General features: G+C 39.2%; 1 protein-coding gene across 10 annotated transcripts in view; it reads right to left on the bottom strand.

The window, feature by feature from the left end:
• CEP112 (centrosomal protein 112) overlaps positions 1–21,320 on the bottom strand; it is a 473,818-nt gene that overhangs the window by 213,646 nt on the left and 238,852 nt on the right. For all 10 annotated transcript variants that reach the window (XR_005783756.1, XM_040452171.1, XM_040452174.1 and 7 more), the window contains one exon: positions 4,185–4,415. Coding sequence is in view for 9 of the 10 variants with exons in the window: in XM_040452171.1 (XP_040308105.1) it covers positions 4,185–4,415 (231 nt within the window). In the remaining variant the exon portion in view is untranslated. The remainder of the gene's footprint in view (positions 1–4,184; positions 4,416–21,320) is intronic.

Below are 21,320 nucleotides of genomic sequence, written 5' to 3'. Positions count from 1 at the left end.
CCATGGGGGAGGGGAAGGAAAAAAAAAAAAAGAGGTTAGAGTGGGAGAGAGCCAAAGCATAAGAGACTCTTAAAAACTGAAAACAAACTGAGGGTTGATGGGGGGTGGGAGGGAGGGGAGGGTGGGTGATGGGTATTGAGGAGGGCACCTTTTGGGATGAGCACTGGGTGTTGTATGGAAACCAATTTGACAATAAATTTCATATATTGAAAAAAAAACAGCTTAAAAAAAAATAAGTATGAAGACAATGGGACCAGCAGCGCCGGTAGAGCTGGGCAAGACTTTGGAGAGCAAGGTCAGAGAAGGACACTGAGCAGTACAGAGTGAGGAGAAGAGCCACAGAGACTCCAGGGGAGGGGAAGAACATCCCAGGCCGAGGGGCGGCAGGTATAAAGGCCTGGAGGAAGGAGAGCGCGAGGCAGGCTCCAGGAACAGGCCAAGGTCTCCCACGGCTGGATCCTCGCGGCCAAGGGCCCAGGGTGGGCCTGTGCCACTCTTTCAACCACACCCTTATGTCTCAGATGGCAAACCCTCAAGTGTCTGTGGTTCTCTGCCTCACTAAGCTCTTCCTGTCCACTAGTTCCCTTCTCCTGTATTTCAAGACATTTGCAGCCTAAAAATATACTCCTTTGGAACTACACCTTCCTTTTAATATCCGGTTTTCTGAAACAACAGAGTATTCACGAACCTTCCCTTCCTCACTCCTCTCTCATCTTCTGCAACAGTGTTCCTGTCCACACTATCCCTTGAGGGTTCTGCCCAAGATCATCAGTGAATTCTCAGTTTCAAATCCCGTGACCTCTCCCCTGCCCTCATCCTTCCTGATTTTGTGTCACATTCTTGAAAATCCTCCTTTCCAAATATTCTCTGCCTTTGTGTCCATGAAAATACAGTCTTCTCAGATTCCTCTTACCTCAATGACCCTTCTTTGGCTGCTTCCTCCCCAACATCTTCAATGGAGTTCTTCCTTCACGGCTGACTGTTTTCTTTCTATATTCCTCTCATGAACAGGCCCTCCCTGTGGGTGACACCCCACAGCTGTTTCTTCGAGTCCTGCCCTCTCTTCTGGCTCTCTACAGACGTTCCTTCAACAGCAAGTGAACGAGCGTCACAGCTGGGTGGAGTGGAGGCACGTCCAACTCAGCAAATGGTACATGCCTTCTTTCTCCCCAACCGGACTTCTCCCTTCCCCATGTATTCAGGGCTGGATGTAACCTTGACAAGTGTAATCAATGCCACCTCTGAGATGATTCTCAGCCATGTTGCCTCCAGCCCATTGTCACCACTAGGCTCTCACAGCCTTCCCGCATTTCTAATGTGCTCACAGAGACCTCCTGCCCGTGTTATTAATCCGGTCCCCACCAATTGGCATTCCCACTGCAACAACACCGACAGAAAGATTTTCCCAAGAATCACTTGAATGCTGACTTTCAGGGCTTAAAAACTTTCAGCAGCTCCTCACCGTTTACCCCATGAAGCTAAAATACTATCACGGCTTTGGAGAGTCTCAGTGATCCTAGACTGTCTTTTAGCCTGATCACTAACCACTCCCCTTGATTAACCTCAATGCCATATAAACAGTTTTGTTTGTCTTCTGTTGTTAAGTCCTCTGGCTTTGAATGCCCCTTGCATATCTACTAGTCAAAATCCTACATATTCCTTATATCTGGTAAAAGTGACACCTCTTCCAGGGAATCTTCCCTGATTTCCTTAACAGGAATGATCTCCCCCAATTCACACTCCACCTTGCATTATAGTCACTTTTCTACGTGTGAATATCTTACTGCCACTGTTACTTTCAGATCTCCTTAAGGACAGTACCTTTTTTGTTTCTTTTTTCTATGTGTCCGCACAGTGCCTGGGATGTGCCTTTCTAGGTTACAGAAGATCTTCCAGAAATGTTTGCCAACTGAATCACTAATGGTTCTATTACTATTTTTCTTTATTATCTGCAAACTGCTAATTAGTTAAAACACGTATAGACCTATACTTGAAAAGGTTCATCTTCTAGTAAAAAGAAACATCTGAAATATGAATACATAATGCAAGAAAATTAAGGCCCAGCTTGTATGTTTTTTGGTCTGGTTTTGGTACGTCCAATTTTCTGAAATCAGTGTGCAGGGGTTCCTGTGCCATTTAAGAACATCTCCTTAGAAGCACTTTGAGCTGTTGGCTAGAGCTGATTGGCACCAAGGCGAGGGGAGGGGCATGTAAGAGTCACCGGAGAGGATGGGCCGACATCCCTTTCGCTCTCCATCAGTCTCGCTGATCTGCTATTTTCAGAGGGCTAAAACAGTCTCAATAAGGATGCTTTCTAATTCCTGAAACTCTGTATATTTTAGCATCAAAACATTCTTATTTTGTACTGCCTTGATGGAATTACCACAAATTCCTCACTTAGGTGTATAAAAGGCATCGCAACCCGGACCCGCCCCCAGTGGCCCCACCACCTGCTCTGTTACTCTTCCTTCAACAACAAATAACTCCACTGGTCCGCAGGCTCCCGCAAGTCACTGTGAAACCGCCCTTGACTGCGCCATAGCATACGCCCCTCTCTTTCTCTCTTGACTCCACGTCTGAACCAACAGCAGACACTGTCTGTTCCCTTTTCAGAACCCAACCCGAATCTCATCAGTTTTGACCACTTTTGCTGCCACTGCCCAGGCCCGGGCCTCTGTCATCTCGTCTAAACTTCCTGCAATGGACTTTTCACTGGTGTCCCTACTGCCTTCTGTGTCCTCAGTTCAGTCTATTCTTAGCACGCGCAGAGAGATGCTACTCAAATGGGAATCAGAGCATCGTCCCTCCTCTGCTCAAAACCTGCAAAGCCTCCTTACTCTCAGAGAGTCACAGCAAAACCCTGCCAAGGGCCCACGTAGGCCCACGGGACCCGAGGTTTCTTCCCTAGCCTCATCACCTCCTTCTCTTTCTCCTCCTTGGTCACCATTTCTGGCCACGCCAGTCTCCCTGCTATTCCTCTAAGAAGCCAGGCTACCTTCTGCCTCTTTAGAGTCTTGTTCCTATTTATTTCTGGGTTCAGAGTTATGCTGCCAAGGGCAAAGCCTGATAAAATCCGAGCTCCCGAGAAATTAAGACACTATCAGGGAAGCATCTCAGGGTCACAATCCTTGTAATATCAGTGGAGCAGGGGCACCTGGGTGGCTCCGTCAGTTAAGCGTCCGACTTTGGCCCAGGTCATGATCTCGCGGTCCGTGAGTTTGAGCCCCGTGTCGGGCTCTGTGCTGACAGCTCAGAGCCTGAAACCTGCTTCGGATTCTGTGTGTGTGTCTCTCTCTGCCCCTCCCTTGCTCACGCTCTGTCTCTCTCCCTCTCTCTCTCTCTCAAAAGTAAATAAACATTAAAAAAATAAAATAAAATCAGTGAAGCATTAGAACGGTGTTGTGTGTTCTGTGAAGACAGAGTATTCAAAGATGAAGAAGAAAAGGTAAAAAAAAAAAATAAGCAGAATTAGAAGACTCTTAGATTACCCTATTCAAGTTTTTTGATCTCAAGATAAGAGACGGGTCTGTAGGAACTCAAGAGATCATTTACAGCTGCTATGATTTATAACAGTTCACATTTACTACCCAATTAAAATGTTTCCACTTTTTCAGAACATTGAAAGAATGAATATTTGAGATTATACCTGGAATACAAGTCAACCCCAAATGTGTGAACATCATGCTGACATCTTTTTCAAAAATATATAATTCTAAAGAAACTTTTCTTAATCTGAAACATCTATCTGGGAAACTACTTCATCATTTATGTTATGCTATTACAAAAGACTGTGAAATATAGAAACAACTACTGGAAAAACTACCAAAGATCTAGTCTTAACCTAGGAAAACTTCGGGCTATCACCCAAGGATCCCTGCTCAGCACAATACTGGACAGTGTTCTACACTGCTCTATCACCACGTGTATTCAATCCCTACGGAAATGGGATATTCCAACTATCCCTTCCATGAACGTCAAGGGAAAAGTTAGGGAACCTACTCCCCAGATTCTTCTCGTGGTGTTTAAACATAGAGCGAGATACTGAAACTGCTCATGTGAATAGTTTACACATTTCGGGAGTGGTTCTAGGCCTGCCATCTTTGAGAGATCAAATGCAAGGGTGGCAGCAGTGGTATCCAAACATGGGTCCCAGGGATCTGTACGAATCCAGTGGGATGCCTTACCTTTTCCAATGCCACGTCTGTCTCGGCGGCATGAGCCCTCTTCAGCTCCAACTTCATCTTTTCTGACTCGGCCTTCAGTTTATAGACCGCGGTCTCATGGTCCCTTGCAGCCTTTTGCTTCTCCTCTTCACGAAGAAGGCCGAGTTCCACCAGCTGCTGTTTCCGCTGTGAGTTCACATGTATCAGCTCTTCTCTCAACTTGTGAACTTGGGCTTCCATGTCGGCAATAGCCTTATTTTTAAAAATGAAAAACAGGTAGAGGATATGAATAGGAAAATCATAAAAGAAGAATCACAAAAGGTTAATAAATCTACCAAAAAAGTTCCCTTCCTTCCTTCCCTTATTCTCCCATCCCATGCCATCCCCTCCTCGTTTAGACATAAATGCTACCTAGAGCATTTTACCATATACAACATAGTCCATTTCATTTGCTTCAAATATTTATGTAAATGGAATGTTATATGTATTCCTTTGCAACTTGCTTTTTCAATATTCAACATTATGTTCCAAAGATTCATCTAGTACTTGCTATTGTATTTTCGGGCTTTTTTAAGTTCATTTATTTTGAGAGAGAGAGAGCTCGTGCGCAAGCAGGGGAGAGGCAGAGAGAGAGGCAGAGACAGAGAGACAGAGAGGCAGAGAGACAGAAAGAGTCACAAACAGGCTCCATGCTGTCAGCGTAGAGCCCGACACAGGGCTTGGTCCCACAACCATGACCTGAACCGAAATCAAGAGTCAGACGCTTAACCAAAACTAAGCCACCCAGGTGCCCTTGCATTTTCGTTTTCATTTCATATCATGTCTGCTCTGATTTCATGATGTCTACCATTCTACGTTCTTGGGTTTATTTTATATTCCTCCTCCTGTTTTCTTATTTTCAGTATTTAAGTCATTTATTTTTATACTTACTTCTTCTCTGATTTATAAACTTAAGACTATAAATATCCCTCCAACTATTGCTTACGTTTAATCTCTTAGGTGTAGAAATATGAGATTTTCATTATCATTTAGCTCAAACATTTTTAACTTCCATTATTATTTTCTTCTTTGACTTATAAACCATTTCGAAGTACGTTTCTTAATTCCCAAACATACGGGGTATATTAGTTTCCTGAGGCTGCCATTAACAAAGTACTATAAACCGAGTGGCTTAATACAACAGACACCTATTCTCTCACAGTTCTAGAGATTAGTAGTCTGAAATCAAGGTGATGGTAGAGTGGATTCCTTTTGGAGGCTCAGAGGGAAAAATCTGTTCCATGCCTCTCTTCTAGCTTCTGGGGTTTGCTGGAGATCTTTGGTGTTCCTCGGCTTACAGACGTATCGCTCCAGTCTCTGCTCTGTCTTCACATGGCTTCTTTGTGTGTCTGTGTCCCTGGGCCCAAATTTTCCTCTTCTATTAAGGACACTGATCATCTTGGGCCTTCAGGATGTGATTAATGCCTTTATAAAATGTAATCCCATTTTAGTGCCTTTTGAAAAGAGACTCGGAAATCCCTTTCCCCTTCTACCATGTAAGGACGCAGGGAGAAGGCGCTAGCCATGAACCAGGAAGAGGGTCCTTATTAGAACACAAACATGCTGGTGCCTTGGTCTTCGACTTCCAGCTTCCAGAAATGGGACAGGTGCATGTCTGCTGCTTATAACCCACCCAGCCCGTGGTATGTTCTTATAGTAGCCAGGACAGACTAAGACGTAGTCTGAGAGAAACAGATTTGCAAAGGTTTTATCCAAATTCAGACTGATTTGATTTGAAAGCCTTTGTTTTTATCACCTACTATACTGTATCAAAGTTGTAAGAATTTTTTATAGAGAATGACATTTGTTGTATTTTGTTCATTTATTCTTATTGCACACCCCTAACTTCTCATTTTCACCAGGATTAGTACAAAGCTGCATCCCAAAGTCACAGGGTCATAATGTCTTTGTAAAAAATAAAAAACGAACAAAATAAGTTAGCTTCCCAAAACCACCGAAACCACCCCAAACTGAATTTCAATCTTTGTCGATGTACATAAAATATTTGCTTTCTTTTTTTTCTTAAGTTTATTTATTTATTTATTTTGAGAGAGAGAGAGAAAGTATAAGTGGGGGGAGGGGCAGAGAGAGAGGGTGTGAGAAAATCCCCAGCAGACTCTGTGCCGTCAGCGCAGAGCCCCTGGGGGGGCTTGATCTCACAAACCGTGAGGTCATGACCTGAGCTGAAATCAAGAGTTACGCACTTAACTGAGTCATCCGGGCACGCCCATAAAAATATTTTCAATGGTATAGTCACGTTTAGATGCTGTTCTACCTTTTCCTATACCTAACTTTATGTCTTCATTTCCATTTATTAGCGTACTTGTCACTCTTAGTAGCTCTTTAATATTTCATCATTGCAGTATATCGTCATTTACTTAATCATATTATTTTTGGATATTTGTCTTATTTCCAATTAGTCATTATTACATATGCGACACCTATGAATACATTACAATGCTATTTTGCTTTTAGTTTACATTATGAAGATTATTTCGTCAAAAGATAAGAATGACTTTGTAGCTTTTTTTCCAAATTGCTCTACAGAAACACTGAGTCCATTTTCCAACGTGAACAACAGTGTATACGGGAACCTGTTTCTGCACACCCGAGCCACTGGTGCGCTTTGTAATTCTGTATATTTTTATTAGTTGACTAGGAATGTGATGAGAACTTAAGGAAGGCATTTTAAGTTGCTGGCACATTGATATGCACTGGCTTTAGTCCAATGACGATTTTCAAACAGAAAAACTATACTGAAAAATGTATCAACTAATTATGGGAGAAATAAACATTAAATGAAAGAACTTAATGCTGAAGGCTTCCCTGGGGTATTTAATATTTCAGTCCTTAGCAAGTGCTGATAACTAGAGTGACAGAACTGCCAAGATCAATCTGGAATAGACGTGTTCATTTTTCTTTACGATTATAAATAACGAGCTATCAAACTTCATCCATCTGACTGATATAGAACAGGAGAATTACAACAACATTTAACAAATTAATAAAGGTTGTTATCTGTCTATAGGGGACACACACCGTAAGCACAACTTTTAATCGAGCTGAGTTCAATTAACAGTTAAAAACATACAGACAGACCAGGAAACATGGAAGCAACTGAATGTCCATCAACAGATAGGGGGATAAGCAAAATGGGGTCTGTATGTACGATGCATTGTTCTTCGGCCTACAGAAAGAAGGAAATTCTGACTTATACTATAGCACGGATGAAACTTGAGGACATTGTGCTCAGTGAAATAAGCCAGTCACCAAAAGACAAACACCAAACATTTATACCAATTTCCTTAGAAAGCTAATGACTCTTTTTTTAATGTTTATTTTTGAAAGAGAAGAGAGAGCGCAAGTGTGCACAGGTGTGAGTGGGCGAGGGGCAGAGAGCGAGGGGGACAGAGGATCCAAAGCGGGTTCTGTGCTAACAGCAGAGAGCCAGACACAGGGCTCAACCTCATGACCTGATGATGAACTCATGACTCAGATCATGATCTAAGCTGAAGTAGGACACTTAACCTACTGAGCCACCCAGGCGCCCCAGAAAGCTAATGACTCTTCAAACCACTCTGAATCTGACAAGTTCTGGCAAGAGCAGTGAGAGGTTGAAACATCTCATAAGTGATAATAGATTGCCAGGATTATCATCAAAGTGGTCCCAAACAAAATTCAAAAATGCATTTTATGAAAGCAAAATGTGTCTAAGTTGAGAACATGTTAATGGTTAAGAAAGAATCATTTGGACTATCTTGGAAATCCAAAAATTGTTCTATAGGTGCTCTTGGAATAAAGACAACGTTAATATAGTTATTAATGTATTAGGTTACCTTTGTACCGTCACAGAAAGTTTGTGAGCAATCACCACCAAGAGCTGAAATGCTTCCAATGTGCTACTCTTTAATGTGTAGGTATATGTAATCTACCATTTGTTAGGATCTATGATGTGGAAGCCACCATAAGTGACTTCTAGAGAAAAAACTTTACCCAGAGTTTAGACTATAATAAATAAGCTACACACACACACACACACACACACACACACACACACCCCAGAGCCATAAGAGAAGATGATGTGCCATAAAAGTTCAAAAGAGGGAGCCCTTACTTTGAGCTAAGAATTCTGAAAACCTGAATAAAAGTGAATGCATCTGAGATGTACCTTAAGAGAGAAATTAGCACCATTTGGGAACAGGGATAAATACAGGACATTTCAGGAAGAAAGAATGAGTTGCATGGAAGAAGAAAAACAGAACGTCAAAGAGGAACAGGAGAAACTCAGAAAACAGAGATTTGCTGCAGATATTGAAGACATTAAACTACAGCGGTTGGAAATCAAGGCACTGGAGGACCAGTAAGATACCTAAATTGGGTGCTGGAAAGGAGTATGTGGGGAAAGTAAGTCAAGAAATACTACTGAATTTGTATTAAGAAAGACTACCCTGGAGGCAGTTTATATCATGGCTTAGACACACCAGAGATGGGAAGGCCAGCAGTAGTGGAAAGAGTGGAATGGATGGGAATACAATTTTAGAAGTAGAACTGAAACGGTTAGGGGAAGGCGCCTGGGTGGCGCAGCGGGTTAAGTGTCCGACTCTTGATCTCAGCTCAGGTAATGATCTCGCGGTTCATGGGTTCGAGCCCCACATGAGGCTCTGCGCTGATGGCACGGAGCCTACTTGGGATCTGTGTCTCTCCTTCTTTCTGCCCATCCCCCACTTGTGCTCTCTCAAAAATAAACATTAAAAAAAGGGCTAAACAACTAAATGCATGATGAAGGCAAGGAAGAGAGAGGAATATTGGTGATTTAGGATGGTTACCTCAGGCAGTTTGGCAGATTAGATATTCTGAGAGACCTTCATGAGATGAAACAACTAGATTCTGTACAAAATACAATGTTTTCTTTCTTTGCTCATAGGAAGTAAGAGAAAAATCCAAAAGAAAAAAACAAAACAAAAATCACACACTATAAAACTGCCTGTGTCAAAAATAGGATAGTGAGCACTGAGCATGCTCAAAAGGCAATGTATCTTAGAGGACAAATGTCTTTATGAGCATTGCAGCTTCTGGGGGCAAGGAATATGGGAGCTGAACATGATTCCATGGAATTAAGTCAGCGGGCCTGGAATAGGACTAACGTGGTTCTAGGTCCATAGTGTTATTTACTCCTGCCTGATGCTAAAATAAATTCCCTCTGGAAAAAAGTTTCTTTAGTTTAATGTCTCCAAGTTTTCCATAAATTAGGGTAAACCAAGAATGAGCTCATAATTTAAGAATTATTAAATCCAGGGAAAAAACACCATCGGTAAGAGTCAGCAAAAACAGATTCCCACTGGCAGGCACTTCAAATATGAGAATTATCAGAAAAATAAGATAAAATAACATGTATTAAATGTTTTAAAAAACAAAAGATGAAACATTAAAAAAAAATTTTAAAGGGGCGCCTGGGTGGCTCAGTTGGTTAAACATCTGATTCTTGATATTGGCTCAGGTCATGATCTCATGGTTTGTGAGATCAAGCCCCATGTTGGGCTCTGCACTGACAGTGTGGGGGATGCTTGGGATTCTCTCTCTCTCCCTCTCTCTCTGCCCCTCCCCCCTTTCCCCTTCTCTCTTTCCATCTCTCAAAATAAAGAAATAAACACAAAAAAAATGTTTTTAAAAGATAGAATCACAAAGTGAGTAAGTCACAAGAGACTAGGCAAAAATTATCATATTTGAGAAAGAATCAAATATAACTTCCAAAAAAAGTTTTTGAATAAAAGAATAGATGAGTTAAGGCAGTTTAAACATAGCAAAAGCAAAAAAGTAATGAAACAGAAGAGGGATCTTAATAAATTACTTAGAACACAGCAAATTAATAATCAGAAGATAACTGTAAGTGAGATGTTTAAAGCTATGGAAGGTAAAATAAAAATATTTAATATATGTCTGGAGTTCTAGAAGGAGGGGACAGAAAAGAGAAGATAGGAAGGATATGCAAAAATGAGAATTTTCAGAACTGAGGAAAAATAAGAATCCTCAGAATTAGTGAGCAGAATAAATATCAGACAGGACAGAAAAGGAAGGAAGGAAGGAAGGAAGGAAGGAAGGAAGGAAGGAAGGGAGGGAGGGAGGGAGGGGTCTAATCTGTATACTAGGTAATGAAATGGCAGAACACAAAAGACAAGGAGAAAAGCTTAAAAGCAGGTAAAGTGAGGGAAAAAAAGAATATATTCAGTAAATGACATCCCAGTAGCAACAAATACACCAAGCGCTCAGATTCTGGGTTCTAGTACCATTCCCTGATAAAAGGAAACAGTGGCCCTTAGACAAATGACTGAGTCTAAGAGTGAGCAGGAAATATATAAGATGAACCAGAGCATCTTGCTGTGCTAGTAGTAAGGAAGTGCTCCTTGATGAGAGTATATTAAAGATACAAGAACCAACTGAAGGAGCTCCCAATGGCCAAAGCTGGAACAATTTGAGAAAAAAAAAAAAGGATTGGATTATATTTCAAAGAATAAAATAAATATCCATGAGTACATACTCATATAAATGATTTATTTAATAAGTTAACTAATAGGGGAGAAGAAACAAATTTTCCTTGCAGAGGTATTCCAAATTACAATGAAGGGCATTTTACAAATTCCTAATGGGCGTTCCTCAAAACTGTCAAGGTTATCAAAAGTAAGGAAAATCTGACAAACTATCATAGCAGAAGAGGCTAAGGAAAGAAGACAACTAAATGTAATGTGATATTCTAGATGGGATTGTGTAACAAAAAAAGGACACTAGGTAAAAACTAAGCAAATCTGAATAAGGTATGGATTTTAGTTAATGATGACATATCAACATTGGTGTGTAATTTAAACAATGTACCATATTATGTAAGATGTTAATAAAAGGGGAAACTGGGTGCAAGGTATATGGGAAAACTTTATACTGTCTTCGCAATTTTCTCTATAAATTTAAAAATGTTCTTAAAATACATGTCAGGCTCTGTGCTGACAGCTCAGAACCTGGAGCCTGTTTCAGATTCTGTGTCTCCCTCTCTCTCTGCCCCTCCCCCGCTCATGCTCGCTCTGTATCTGTCTCTCAAAAAGTGAATAAAGATTTAAAAAAAATTAAATTAGGAACCTTGGCAAAAATAGCAACAACAAAACCAAAATAATCCCCTAATACTTCAAAGTTTTAAACACAGTTTAAATAATTCATGGTTCAAAACAAATTTAAGATAAAAATTAAAGTACTTAGAAGACCCAAGACATTTTTTTTTCACATTTGTACTGTTTTAAATGGGAATGAGGGGGTTAGTATCAACAGTCATGGGTTCATGGGAGATATTTCATTGTATCTATTTTTGTGACTTTTAAATTGATTGATGTTGGGGTGCCTGGGTGGCTCAGTCTCTTAAGAGTCTGACTTCAGCTCAGGTTATGACTGCACGGTTTGTGGGTTCAAGCCCCACATCAGGCTCTCTGCTGTCAGCACAGAGCTCAGAGCCTGCTTGGGGTTCTCTATCTCCCTTTCTCTCTGCTCCTCCCCTGCTCATGCATGCTCTCTGTCCCTCTCCCTTTAAAATAAATAAACATTAAAAAAAATTTTAATTGATTGATGTTAACTATTTCCTAATCAAAAATAAATTCATAACATTTAAATAAAAATTCTTAGAAATGATTTACAAAGAAAATATTACTTACGAAATCCTGAGGGATGAAGGTGAAGTGAAGGAAATATGTAGCCATAACATATTATTTATTTTTAACAGGCTAATTGTTAATGAAAAAAAGGCCAATTTAAGAAATTACAAGATAGAACAATTTCTGGTAAGACTGATGAAGGAAACAGGAGAGAAGACACAAACAAACATTAGGGCTGCAAATAAAGCTATGGCAATATTACCTAGAAAAAAGAGATAACTAATACTAACATTAAAAAAAAAAACATACCACAAATCCATCAGACATTAAAGAGATAAATAAGATCATACCATAAAAATATTATGCCAAGGGGTACCTGGCTGGCTCAGTCAGTAAAGCACCTGACTCTTGATTTTGGCTGAGGTCATGATCTCACAGTCGTGAGACTGTGACCCACATTGGGCTCTGTGCTGACAGTGCAGAACCTACTTGGGATTTCTCTTTCTTCCTCTCCCTCTCTGCCCCTCCACCACTTGTGCACTCTCTCTCAAAAAAAAAAAAAAAAAAAAAAAAAAGATTAGGGGAACCTGGGTGGCTCAGTCGGTTAAGCATCTGACTTTGGCTCAGGTCATGAGCTCATGGTTCGTGGGTTCTAGCCCCACATAGTGCTCTATGCTGGTGGTGTAGAGCCTGCTTGGGATTCTCCCTCTCCCTCTCTCTGTCTGTTCCTCACTCACTCTCTCTCTCTCTCCCTCAAAATAAATGAACTTTAAAAAAATAAAAATAAAAATGAAAGATTATGCCAATACTTGGAGAACAGAAGTGAAATAGATTCCCAGGAAAATATAAAATGACAAAAAGAAGAAATAAAACAATCTAATTAGATAAATTGGAAGAATAGTGAAAATGTTTCCTACAAAGGAAACAATAAGTTTAGATAATTTCACAGGTGAGTTCTAAAAAAATCTTCCAGAAGATAGATCATTCCAGTCTTTTATAATCTCTTGCAGAGAATAGAGAAACGTACTCTCAAACTATTTCAGAAGTTATAATATTGATAACAAAGGATGACAAGAATATGAAGAGAAACAAAAATTATAGGTCAGCTTACTCATGAACACAGACATAAAATCCCAAACAAATTATTAGCAAACCAAGTCCAGTAATGTATACAAATAAAATATGTTATTGCCAAGTTGTACAGAATGCAAGGGCAGTTTAACATTTCTCAAAATCTGTAAGTGCCAATAAATTATCAAATTTAAAGGAAAAGGAAAATTCATAAACTATAAAAATTTACCAAAACTGGCTAAAAAATTGGAAAATGTGAATCATCCAGCAACCATTAGAAAAATTTAAATAGTAGTCAAAAATCTTTCCTGAAATGAAATATCAAGCCCAGATGGTTCTACTGGCCAGATTTACCAAATTTTTAAGAAACAAATAATTCACTCTTAGATTAATTCTTCCAGGGACTCAAAAAAAGATTACTCAGCAACTCAATTTATGAGGCTAGCATAACATCGATTAAAAAATATGTCTAAACAAGAAAAATTCAGGTCAATCACTCTCAAAAATTGTTAGCAAATTGAAGCCAGCAATAATACATCATTTAAATATTGGATGAGACATAATGTTGGTGTAATGGTAAAACATAACCTATGATATGATTTTTTTTTCCATTAATGTATTCAAAGAGAAAAGCCTTATGGTTATCTCAATAAACAAACAAACAAAAAAAAATTGAAAAAAACTCCATGACAGGAACTCTTGGCCATTTTTTAAGTTTTTATTATTTTTTAAGTTTTATTTATTTTTGAAAGAGAGAGAGAGAACAAGCAGAGAGGGCAGAGAGAGAGGAAAAGAGAGGGTGCCAAGGCAGGTTCTGCACTGTCAGTAAAGAGCCTGACATGGGGCTCGAACTCATGAGCCATGAGATCATGACCTGAGCCAAAATAAAGAGTCAGATGCTTAACCAGCTGAGTCACCCAGGCACCCCAGAAGAGACCATTCTTAACCAGATGAAAGATATTTACCAAAAACTCAGCAAATTTTATTTATTATTTATTGTGCAGGAAGAAGAAAAAGAAATCAGGAAAAAGAAAAAAATGTCTACCACGACTTACATTCATAAATGTACGACAAGAGAAAAAAAAGGAAAACAGTGTCTTCAGTCATGAAAGCTATGATTGTCTATATAGACAGAATGCGAAATGAATGTACAAATCATTAGGAATAATAAGAGTTTAGAAAGGTGTTTGAATTAAAGAGCCATGTTTAAAAATTATTTGTAATCTTTACACATCAGCACAAAAATTATAAACGCCATGAATAGCTATAACAAACAGAAGATTCTCAGAAATAAGCCTACCAAAAGATGTGCAAAATTCTAGAGAAAAAATTATAAGCCTTTTTAAAAGACATTAATGAAAATCTAAATAACAGAGATACATCATGGGGATGGAAAGCCTTCTGACAGTTCTCCCCAAACTGATGGCATTGATGCAAATCCAATTAAAATTTTAACAAAAGCTTCCAAGAAACTTGACAAGCTGAACCTAAAATGTACAGGATGAACGAACAAATGGCCTGACACGCCACAGATCAGGGCCTAGAATAATGTGACTGAAATTAATACAGTATAGTATTATCATAAAAAATAGGAATATTTGACTAATGGAACATAATAGTGAACCTAGAAACAAGGTCACATTGGTTGGAGCTGGTACTGCACTTTAAAAAAAAAAGTTTTATTTTTAAAATTTTTATTTATTTTACTTAGAGAGAGAGAGAGAGAGAGAGAGAGAGAGAGAAGGTGAGCAGGGGTGGGGACAGGAAGAGAAATAATTCTAAGCAGGCTCCGTGCTGTCAGCACAGAGCCCCAATGCAGGGCTTGATCTCACAACCCTGGGATCATGACCCAAGCTGAAATCAAGAGTCAGAAGCTCAACTGACTGAGCCACCCATGCATCCCATTGGTATTGCACTTTTGGAGGGCAATGGTGAACCAGTTTCAAAACTATGCTAAGACAATAAGTTACTCATATGGGAAAGAATGAAATCGGATCCCTACCTTACATAATAGACAAAAATCAATTCCCTCCACTCCTAAGTATATACCCAAGACAAATAAAACATATCTCTGCACAAAAACGTGTACGTGTTCACAGCAGCATTATTCATAACAGCCAAAAAGTAGAAAACTGTCAATCAACTGATGAATGAACAAATAAAATGTAATATAGATAAACAATGGAATATTATTCAGCAATAAAAAGGAATGGAGAGCTAATATAGGCTATGACATGAATGAACCTTGAAAGCACAACAAATGAAAGAATCTAGTCACAAAAGACCACATAATGTATGATTCTACTCATAAGAAATAGCACAAGCAGATGTAGAGGCACAGGATTTAGATTAGTGGTTGCCCAGGGCTATTGTGGGGAAAATGGAGGGTGATAGACTGTTAGTAAATATCTGTTTGGGGGGAGGAGGTGATAAAATGTTCCAAAATTTGGGGGGTGATGGTCGTGCAACTCTGAACCATACTGAAACCCATGCGACTGTATACTTTAAAAGGGTTAATTGTATGATGTGGAAATTATATCTCAATAAGGCTAATATTTTAAAAATCAGTGCATAGTGATCAGGGACCAAAAGTGAAAGATGACATTTTTAAAAATACAGGGGAGGGCTTTTTTACTTGAAAATAAGAAACTTCCTTAAACACGACTCACAAGGCACTAACTTGAAAAGATTGGTAAGTTAGACTATAATATAAATTAGGAACATTCATTCATCAAAAGACACCATAAAGATAATGAAAATATAAATAAAAATTTTAAAGGGGAGATTTGTAACATATATAATTGATGAAAGAACAGTATCCAGAATTTGTGAAGCATACCAATAAATGAAGATAAACAGTCCAATAGAGAAATGAGAAAAAAGTATGATCAAGAACTTTATTATAGGGGCGCCTGGGTGGCTCAGTCGGTTGAGTGTCCGACTTCGGCTCAGGTCATGATCTCGCTGTTCGTGAGTTCAAACCCCGCATCGGGTTCTGTGCTGACAGCTCAGAGCCTGGAGCCCGCTTCAGATTCTGTGTCTCCCTCTCTCTCTACCCTTCCCGCACTTGTGTTCTGTCTCTCTCTCAAAAATAAACATTAAAAAGTTTTTTTAAATAAATAAATAAAAGAACCTTATTATAAACGGAAACATTTTAATGGTAAACACATGAAAAGGTGTCCAACTTCACTGGTCATCAGAAAATGCAAATTCATTTTACAATCACTGTATTAGCAAAAATTAATAAGTCTGATAGTACCAACTGTTGGCAAGGATGTGTATCAATGGCGCTGTTACATGCTAATGATATGAGTACAAAGCGACAAAACCCTGTTGTGAATTAAATTGGCGATACCTAGAAAAACTGAACATTTTCTTAAGTCATGTCCCAACATTTTGTAGAGAAACTCTTAACACCCGTACACCAAGGACGTGTCCAAGGATGTGCACAGCGGAGCTGTAAAAACTACCTAGCTAGAGATGACTCAAATGTGTATCACAAGTAACGGGACATTGTATCTAGACAAATGAATGAATTGGAACCGCACACAAGAGAATGGATGAATCTTAAAAATATTGAGGGAAAAAATTCAAATCATGGATTACCTATAATATGAAACCATTTTTATGAAGTTCAAATGTAAGCAAAAGCAAACAATATACTGCTTAGGGAACGGGTATGTGATAAGGCTATACTAAAAAAAAAGGTTAGGTAACCATCAACACACATTTATGGCCAATGGTTGCCTCTGGGGCAGACACCAGGAACTGGAGAGAGGAAGGAGCATCCGGACAGAGGTGATGGATTCAGCAACGTTCTAATTCTTCACTTGGGTGGTCAGTTCCTGATGTTCGTTCTGATTGTGTGCATTAGTGCTTAAATATTATTTATGACATATATTCTTTGTATGTATAAGACACGACACAATAACATTTTTTTTAATAATGCAGATGTTTTATGCCTAGATGGCAAGGAGAATGCTTCTAACAAGTAACTTCTTAAAGTATAATATGGTAATTATTATTAATACAGTCTTAATTATGGAAATGCACAATCCTCTGACAATTTTTCTTTTTATTGTGCGTTTTTCACAGGAGACCCTTGATTTCAATTATGTTTTGGAACATCACATTACTTCATTATTGTCTACCTCTCATTATTACGTAAAGAAGTTTCAGCTGATATATTTTCTTTAGAACAACATAGTAAGAGTTCTAAAACACACTTTAATTACTCATGGTTAGCAGGCCACCAAGTGTTATTTAAAGTCATATAAAACTGACCAAAACGATTTCTCTTCTTTCATTATGTTAAACCTAATAAATAAATATCTGGATTTAAGCTTCCAGATTCAAAGCAAACACACTCTTTCGAGTTGTGGCCTTTTAATTTTTTAGCATTATTTTATAAATATCAAATGCAATAGACTTTTCTATCGTAAATAGGTCCCATAGAAACTTTAGCATAAAAGAGAATTTAACCTTGTAAGACAGTGCTTTTGCCTCTCCAAGAAAAAAGTACCAGAAATAATGACAGATGATTGGTGTGTCTAACAAATGAAACACAACAGTCAAACTCCAATCAGCGCTGTTCTGAGGCAGGACAATTGGTGCGTAAGAACACCAAGGCTCAGGCAGTAGGGTCAGACAGTATGGATGGACAGGATTAAACAGAAACAAAGTGATAAAAAGGCAAGAGTTTTCAATTCAGAATGGCCTGAGGCAGAGGTGTTCATAAAATGGGGAGTGCCTCCCGGTGAACTCTTGCTTTCACACAGGTCTCGTGTCTTTCGAGACTTGTGATCCTTAGGTAGGTCAAGGCTCCCTGCTCAGCTATGTCAGTCATGGGTTTGTCCATCTGTGTGTCCATCCATCTAAACATCCATTGCCTCACTGAATTATGTTTTAAGGACCTTCAGTGGCTATTTCTGAAGAGCTGTGTTCTCATTCACAATGAGGTTTAGCAAGGAGGGAGAATCCTCTGAGGAAATGGATTGGGATTGCATTTCAAGAGAAACAGACCAAACTACTAACCTCCTCCTCACTAGAAATTTCCCCCCACGATGAAAGGGCAAGACCCTGAGAACAGGGGCCCTGACACCATTCCCCGCCTTCCTTAGGCCTTCTTTGGCTGGTGACCGGGGTTGGAATGAGGAAGTGGAACGGCACGGAAGCAGATAACGTTCGGTTAGCCATTGTAACCGCTTAACACCGGCTTCAAGAGCAAGAGGGCACAGAACTCAAACGCACCTGTCTGTCTTACATGAATTATGAGAGTGGAGTGGAAGGGCTGCGATGTGTCCGCTAATCTCTGCGGGGTGCAGGGGAGAGCTGAGAAACACCGTGTGCAACTTCATCATTTCAAGGAAGTCACACATAAATGCCACAGGAATGCAACCCTCGCGGGTGGGTAAAGGATTGAAGAAATGACCATCTAATTTCTTGGCCGGTAACATCATGTAGAAAAGGTCAGAGCACTCCGTATCTTGCAGTTAAGCGGCCTTGAGAGATTATGTGTTTTCATCTTTTATTCACTTGGTCCTTTCATTTTAGCTAACACAGCAAGCACTAGGGCGGCTGGTCTGCACGGCGGGTAGACCTGAGACAATTAACTCATTGTCGATATCACAAATTGCAAGAACTGAGTGCACCCGGCCAGGGAGGGCAAGTTGCTGCATATGTACTTATAATACTTGAATCTTTCTTTGAAGATTTTGAAGATATTCCCAGGCCGTAAAATAACTCAAGGTCATTATAATAAATACCAACCGGCATCGTAAAGAACATAAATGTATGCAGTTTAAGGTATTGGGGTTAATCTGTGGTGACCAGATGGATATTCTAGGAGTAATTTTGGAAAAAATATCCTTGCTGTCTGCTATTTACTTTTCTGAAACATATATATAGGAGTTTATTGTAGAATAACTTAGCTTTATTTTTTGTTATATTCCTATTTTAAACGTGTTTTGTTTTTCTTGAATATGATGCTCATCACTTTTTAAAGTTTATTTATTTTGAGAGAGAGAGAGAGAGAGCACAAGCGGGGGGTGGGGGCTGGGGGGGTGGGGACAGAGAGAAAGGAAGAGAGAGAATCCCAAGCAGGCTCTGCTCTGTCAGGGCAGAGCCTGATGCAGGGCTCGATCCCACAAACCGTGAGATGGTGACCTGAGCCGAAATCGGGATGACTCTTTGTTAGTTATGATATATAATCTAGTTATAATACCTTCATTATGAGTTTACATCATTTATTTTTAGTACCAACTATTAATTTTTTAAAATAGATAGCAGCTTGCTTTCTGTTATGTTGGGTTATTGATCACTCCTTATGTCTAAGTTATTTCTGAAGCAAAACTTTAGCCTCTTATTCTGCTAGAACTTTCACTCCACCCAAATAAAATGTCCCATTTTGGTTTGTTTTTTGTTTTCTTTGGGGGTTTTGTTTTTTTGGTTTTGAGAGAGTGAGTGCGCACCTGAGTGGGAGAGGGACAAGGGGAGGGGGGCCAGGGAGACAGAGAAAGAGAGAGAGTGAGAGAGAGAGAGAGAGAGAGAGAGAGAGAGAGGGAAAGAGAATCTTAGGCAGGTTCCATGCATAGCATGGAGCCCAACGTGGGGCTCAATCTCATCACGGTGAGATCATGACCTGAGCCAGGATCAAGAGTCAGACGCTTAACTGACTGAGCCACCCAGGCAACCCCTCATTTTTTTTAATGAAAGGAATACTTTGAATGAAATATGCATTTCTGAGATTTTATTAAATATATAGAATTGGTGTGAAAGTGGGTATTCAGATTTCAAGGAAGGACAGCATATATATTAAAAAGTCATTAGGAGAATATATTAGGAGAATACTGTTGGATCAGTAAAAAATAGTGTTTTGTGAAAGTTTAACGTATCTATTTTAGAGAGTAAATTTATATCGTGCATAAAGCTATATCTTATATTTATTGTCATTTAAAAACCATATTTATTGCCATTTAAAAACTGAAATTCATATAAACAGTGAAAACAGTAATCTTATTTTACTGTATAATTATAGCATATGGCATAATATACCTGTTAACATTTTTTGGAAATCAATGATTTCAAATTATGCCGAATGTTATAAAATTATTTTATATGTATGGTAACGTTTTTAGATAAAAGTTTATATATTTATAGCATTTTTATAGGGCTAAAGCTTTTAGAATGTGCTCTCATATGCCACAGGAAAGACAGGTAGTGGATAAAAGTAGAAAAAAGATTATTAAGGGATATAGTTAAAGTCACATAAAATTTTGGGTAGGAAACCAAATCTTCAGATTCCCAGGACAGCATTTTATCTATTTTTAACCTGATGCATCTAAGCTGCAAATAGAGATTCCTTGAATCATAATGCTGATGTTCTATCAAAGGAAAAATACATTTTACATCCCTTAAATGACTGAGAGATATTTGAACTCAGAGCCAGCAGATGTACATTTAAATAATTCAAAACTTTCTTGGGCTTCCAATATAAATGTGTGGTATATTTAAAGAACATTTGTGGGTTTTTTTTTTTAACATTTATTCATTTTTGAGAGTGAGAGAGACTGAGCGTGAGTGTGGGAGGGGCAGAGAGAGAGGGAGACACAGAATCTGAAGCAGGCTCTAGGCTCTCAACTGTGAGCACAGAGCCCGACGCAGGGCTGGAACTCATAAACTTTGAGATCACGACCTGAGCCAAAGTCGGATGCTTCACTGACTGAGTCACCCAGGCACCCCAAGAACACTTGTGTTTTTAGACTCCTGTTCTATAGTTATTAGGCCTGGTAATTAAAATTTTTTTTTTTCAACGTTTATTTATTTTTGGGACAGAGAGAGACAGAGCATGAATGGGGGAGGGGCAGAGAGAGGGAGACACAGAATCGGAAACAGGCTCCAGGCTCTGAGCCGTCAGCCCAGAGCCCGACGCGGGGCTCGAACTCACGGACCGCGAGATCGTGACCTGGCTGAAGACGGACGCTCAACCGACTGTGCCACCCAGGCGCCCCTAGGCCTGGTAATTAAAAATAAAATCATTATTCCACTTTGTGGTTCAATGACAATATCTCCTCTACAACTTGTAGAGATGAGATGGGCTAGAATTCCTCCAAATCCCAAGAGACTAGCTTAGCTCTGGAAGGAATTTGATACACAAAATTAAACTAAAATGTGGTACTGTGGTTCGCACGGACACTACTAAATTATGTGACGAAAGAGAGGACAGAGCTTAGCATATAGGAAAGGCAAGAAAAACTTTAATTTGGGAAAAAACTTTAGAACAACAAATATTCAGTTTGGGAGTATACGACATAGGGCTTATGAAAGGAAATATGTTTTTACCTGCAAAAGAAGGGAGCGTTCTAGGTAGAGAAAAGAAAGAAAGAAAGAAAGAAAGAAAGAAAGAAAGAAAGAAAGAAAG

The sequence above is a fragment of the Herpailurus yagouaroundi genome, unplaced genomic scaffold (genome assembly GCF_014898765.1).
Source record: "Herpailurus yagouaroundi ecotype Mexico unplaced genomic scaffold, PumYag 206, whole genome shotgun sequence".
In the NCBI taxonomy this organism is placed as follows: domain Eukaryota; kingdom Metazoa; phylum Chordata; class Mammalia; order Carnivora; family Felidae; genus Herpailurus; species Herpailurus yagouaroundi.
This window is presented reverse-complemented; position numbering and strand designations above follow the sequence as displayed.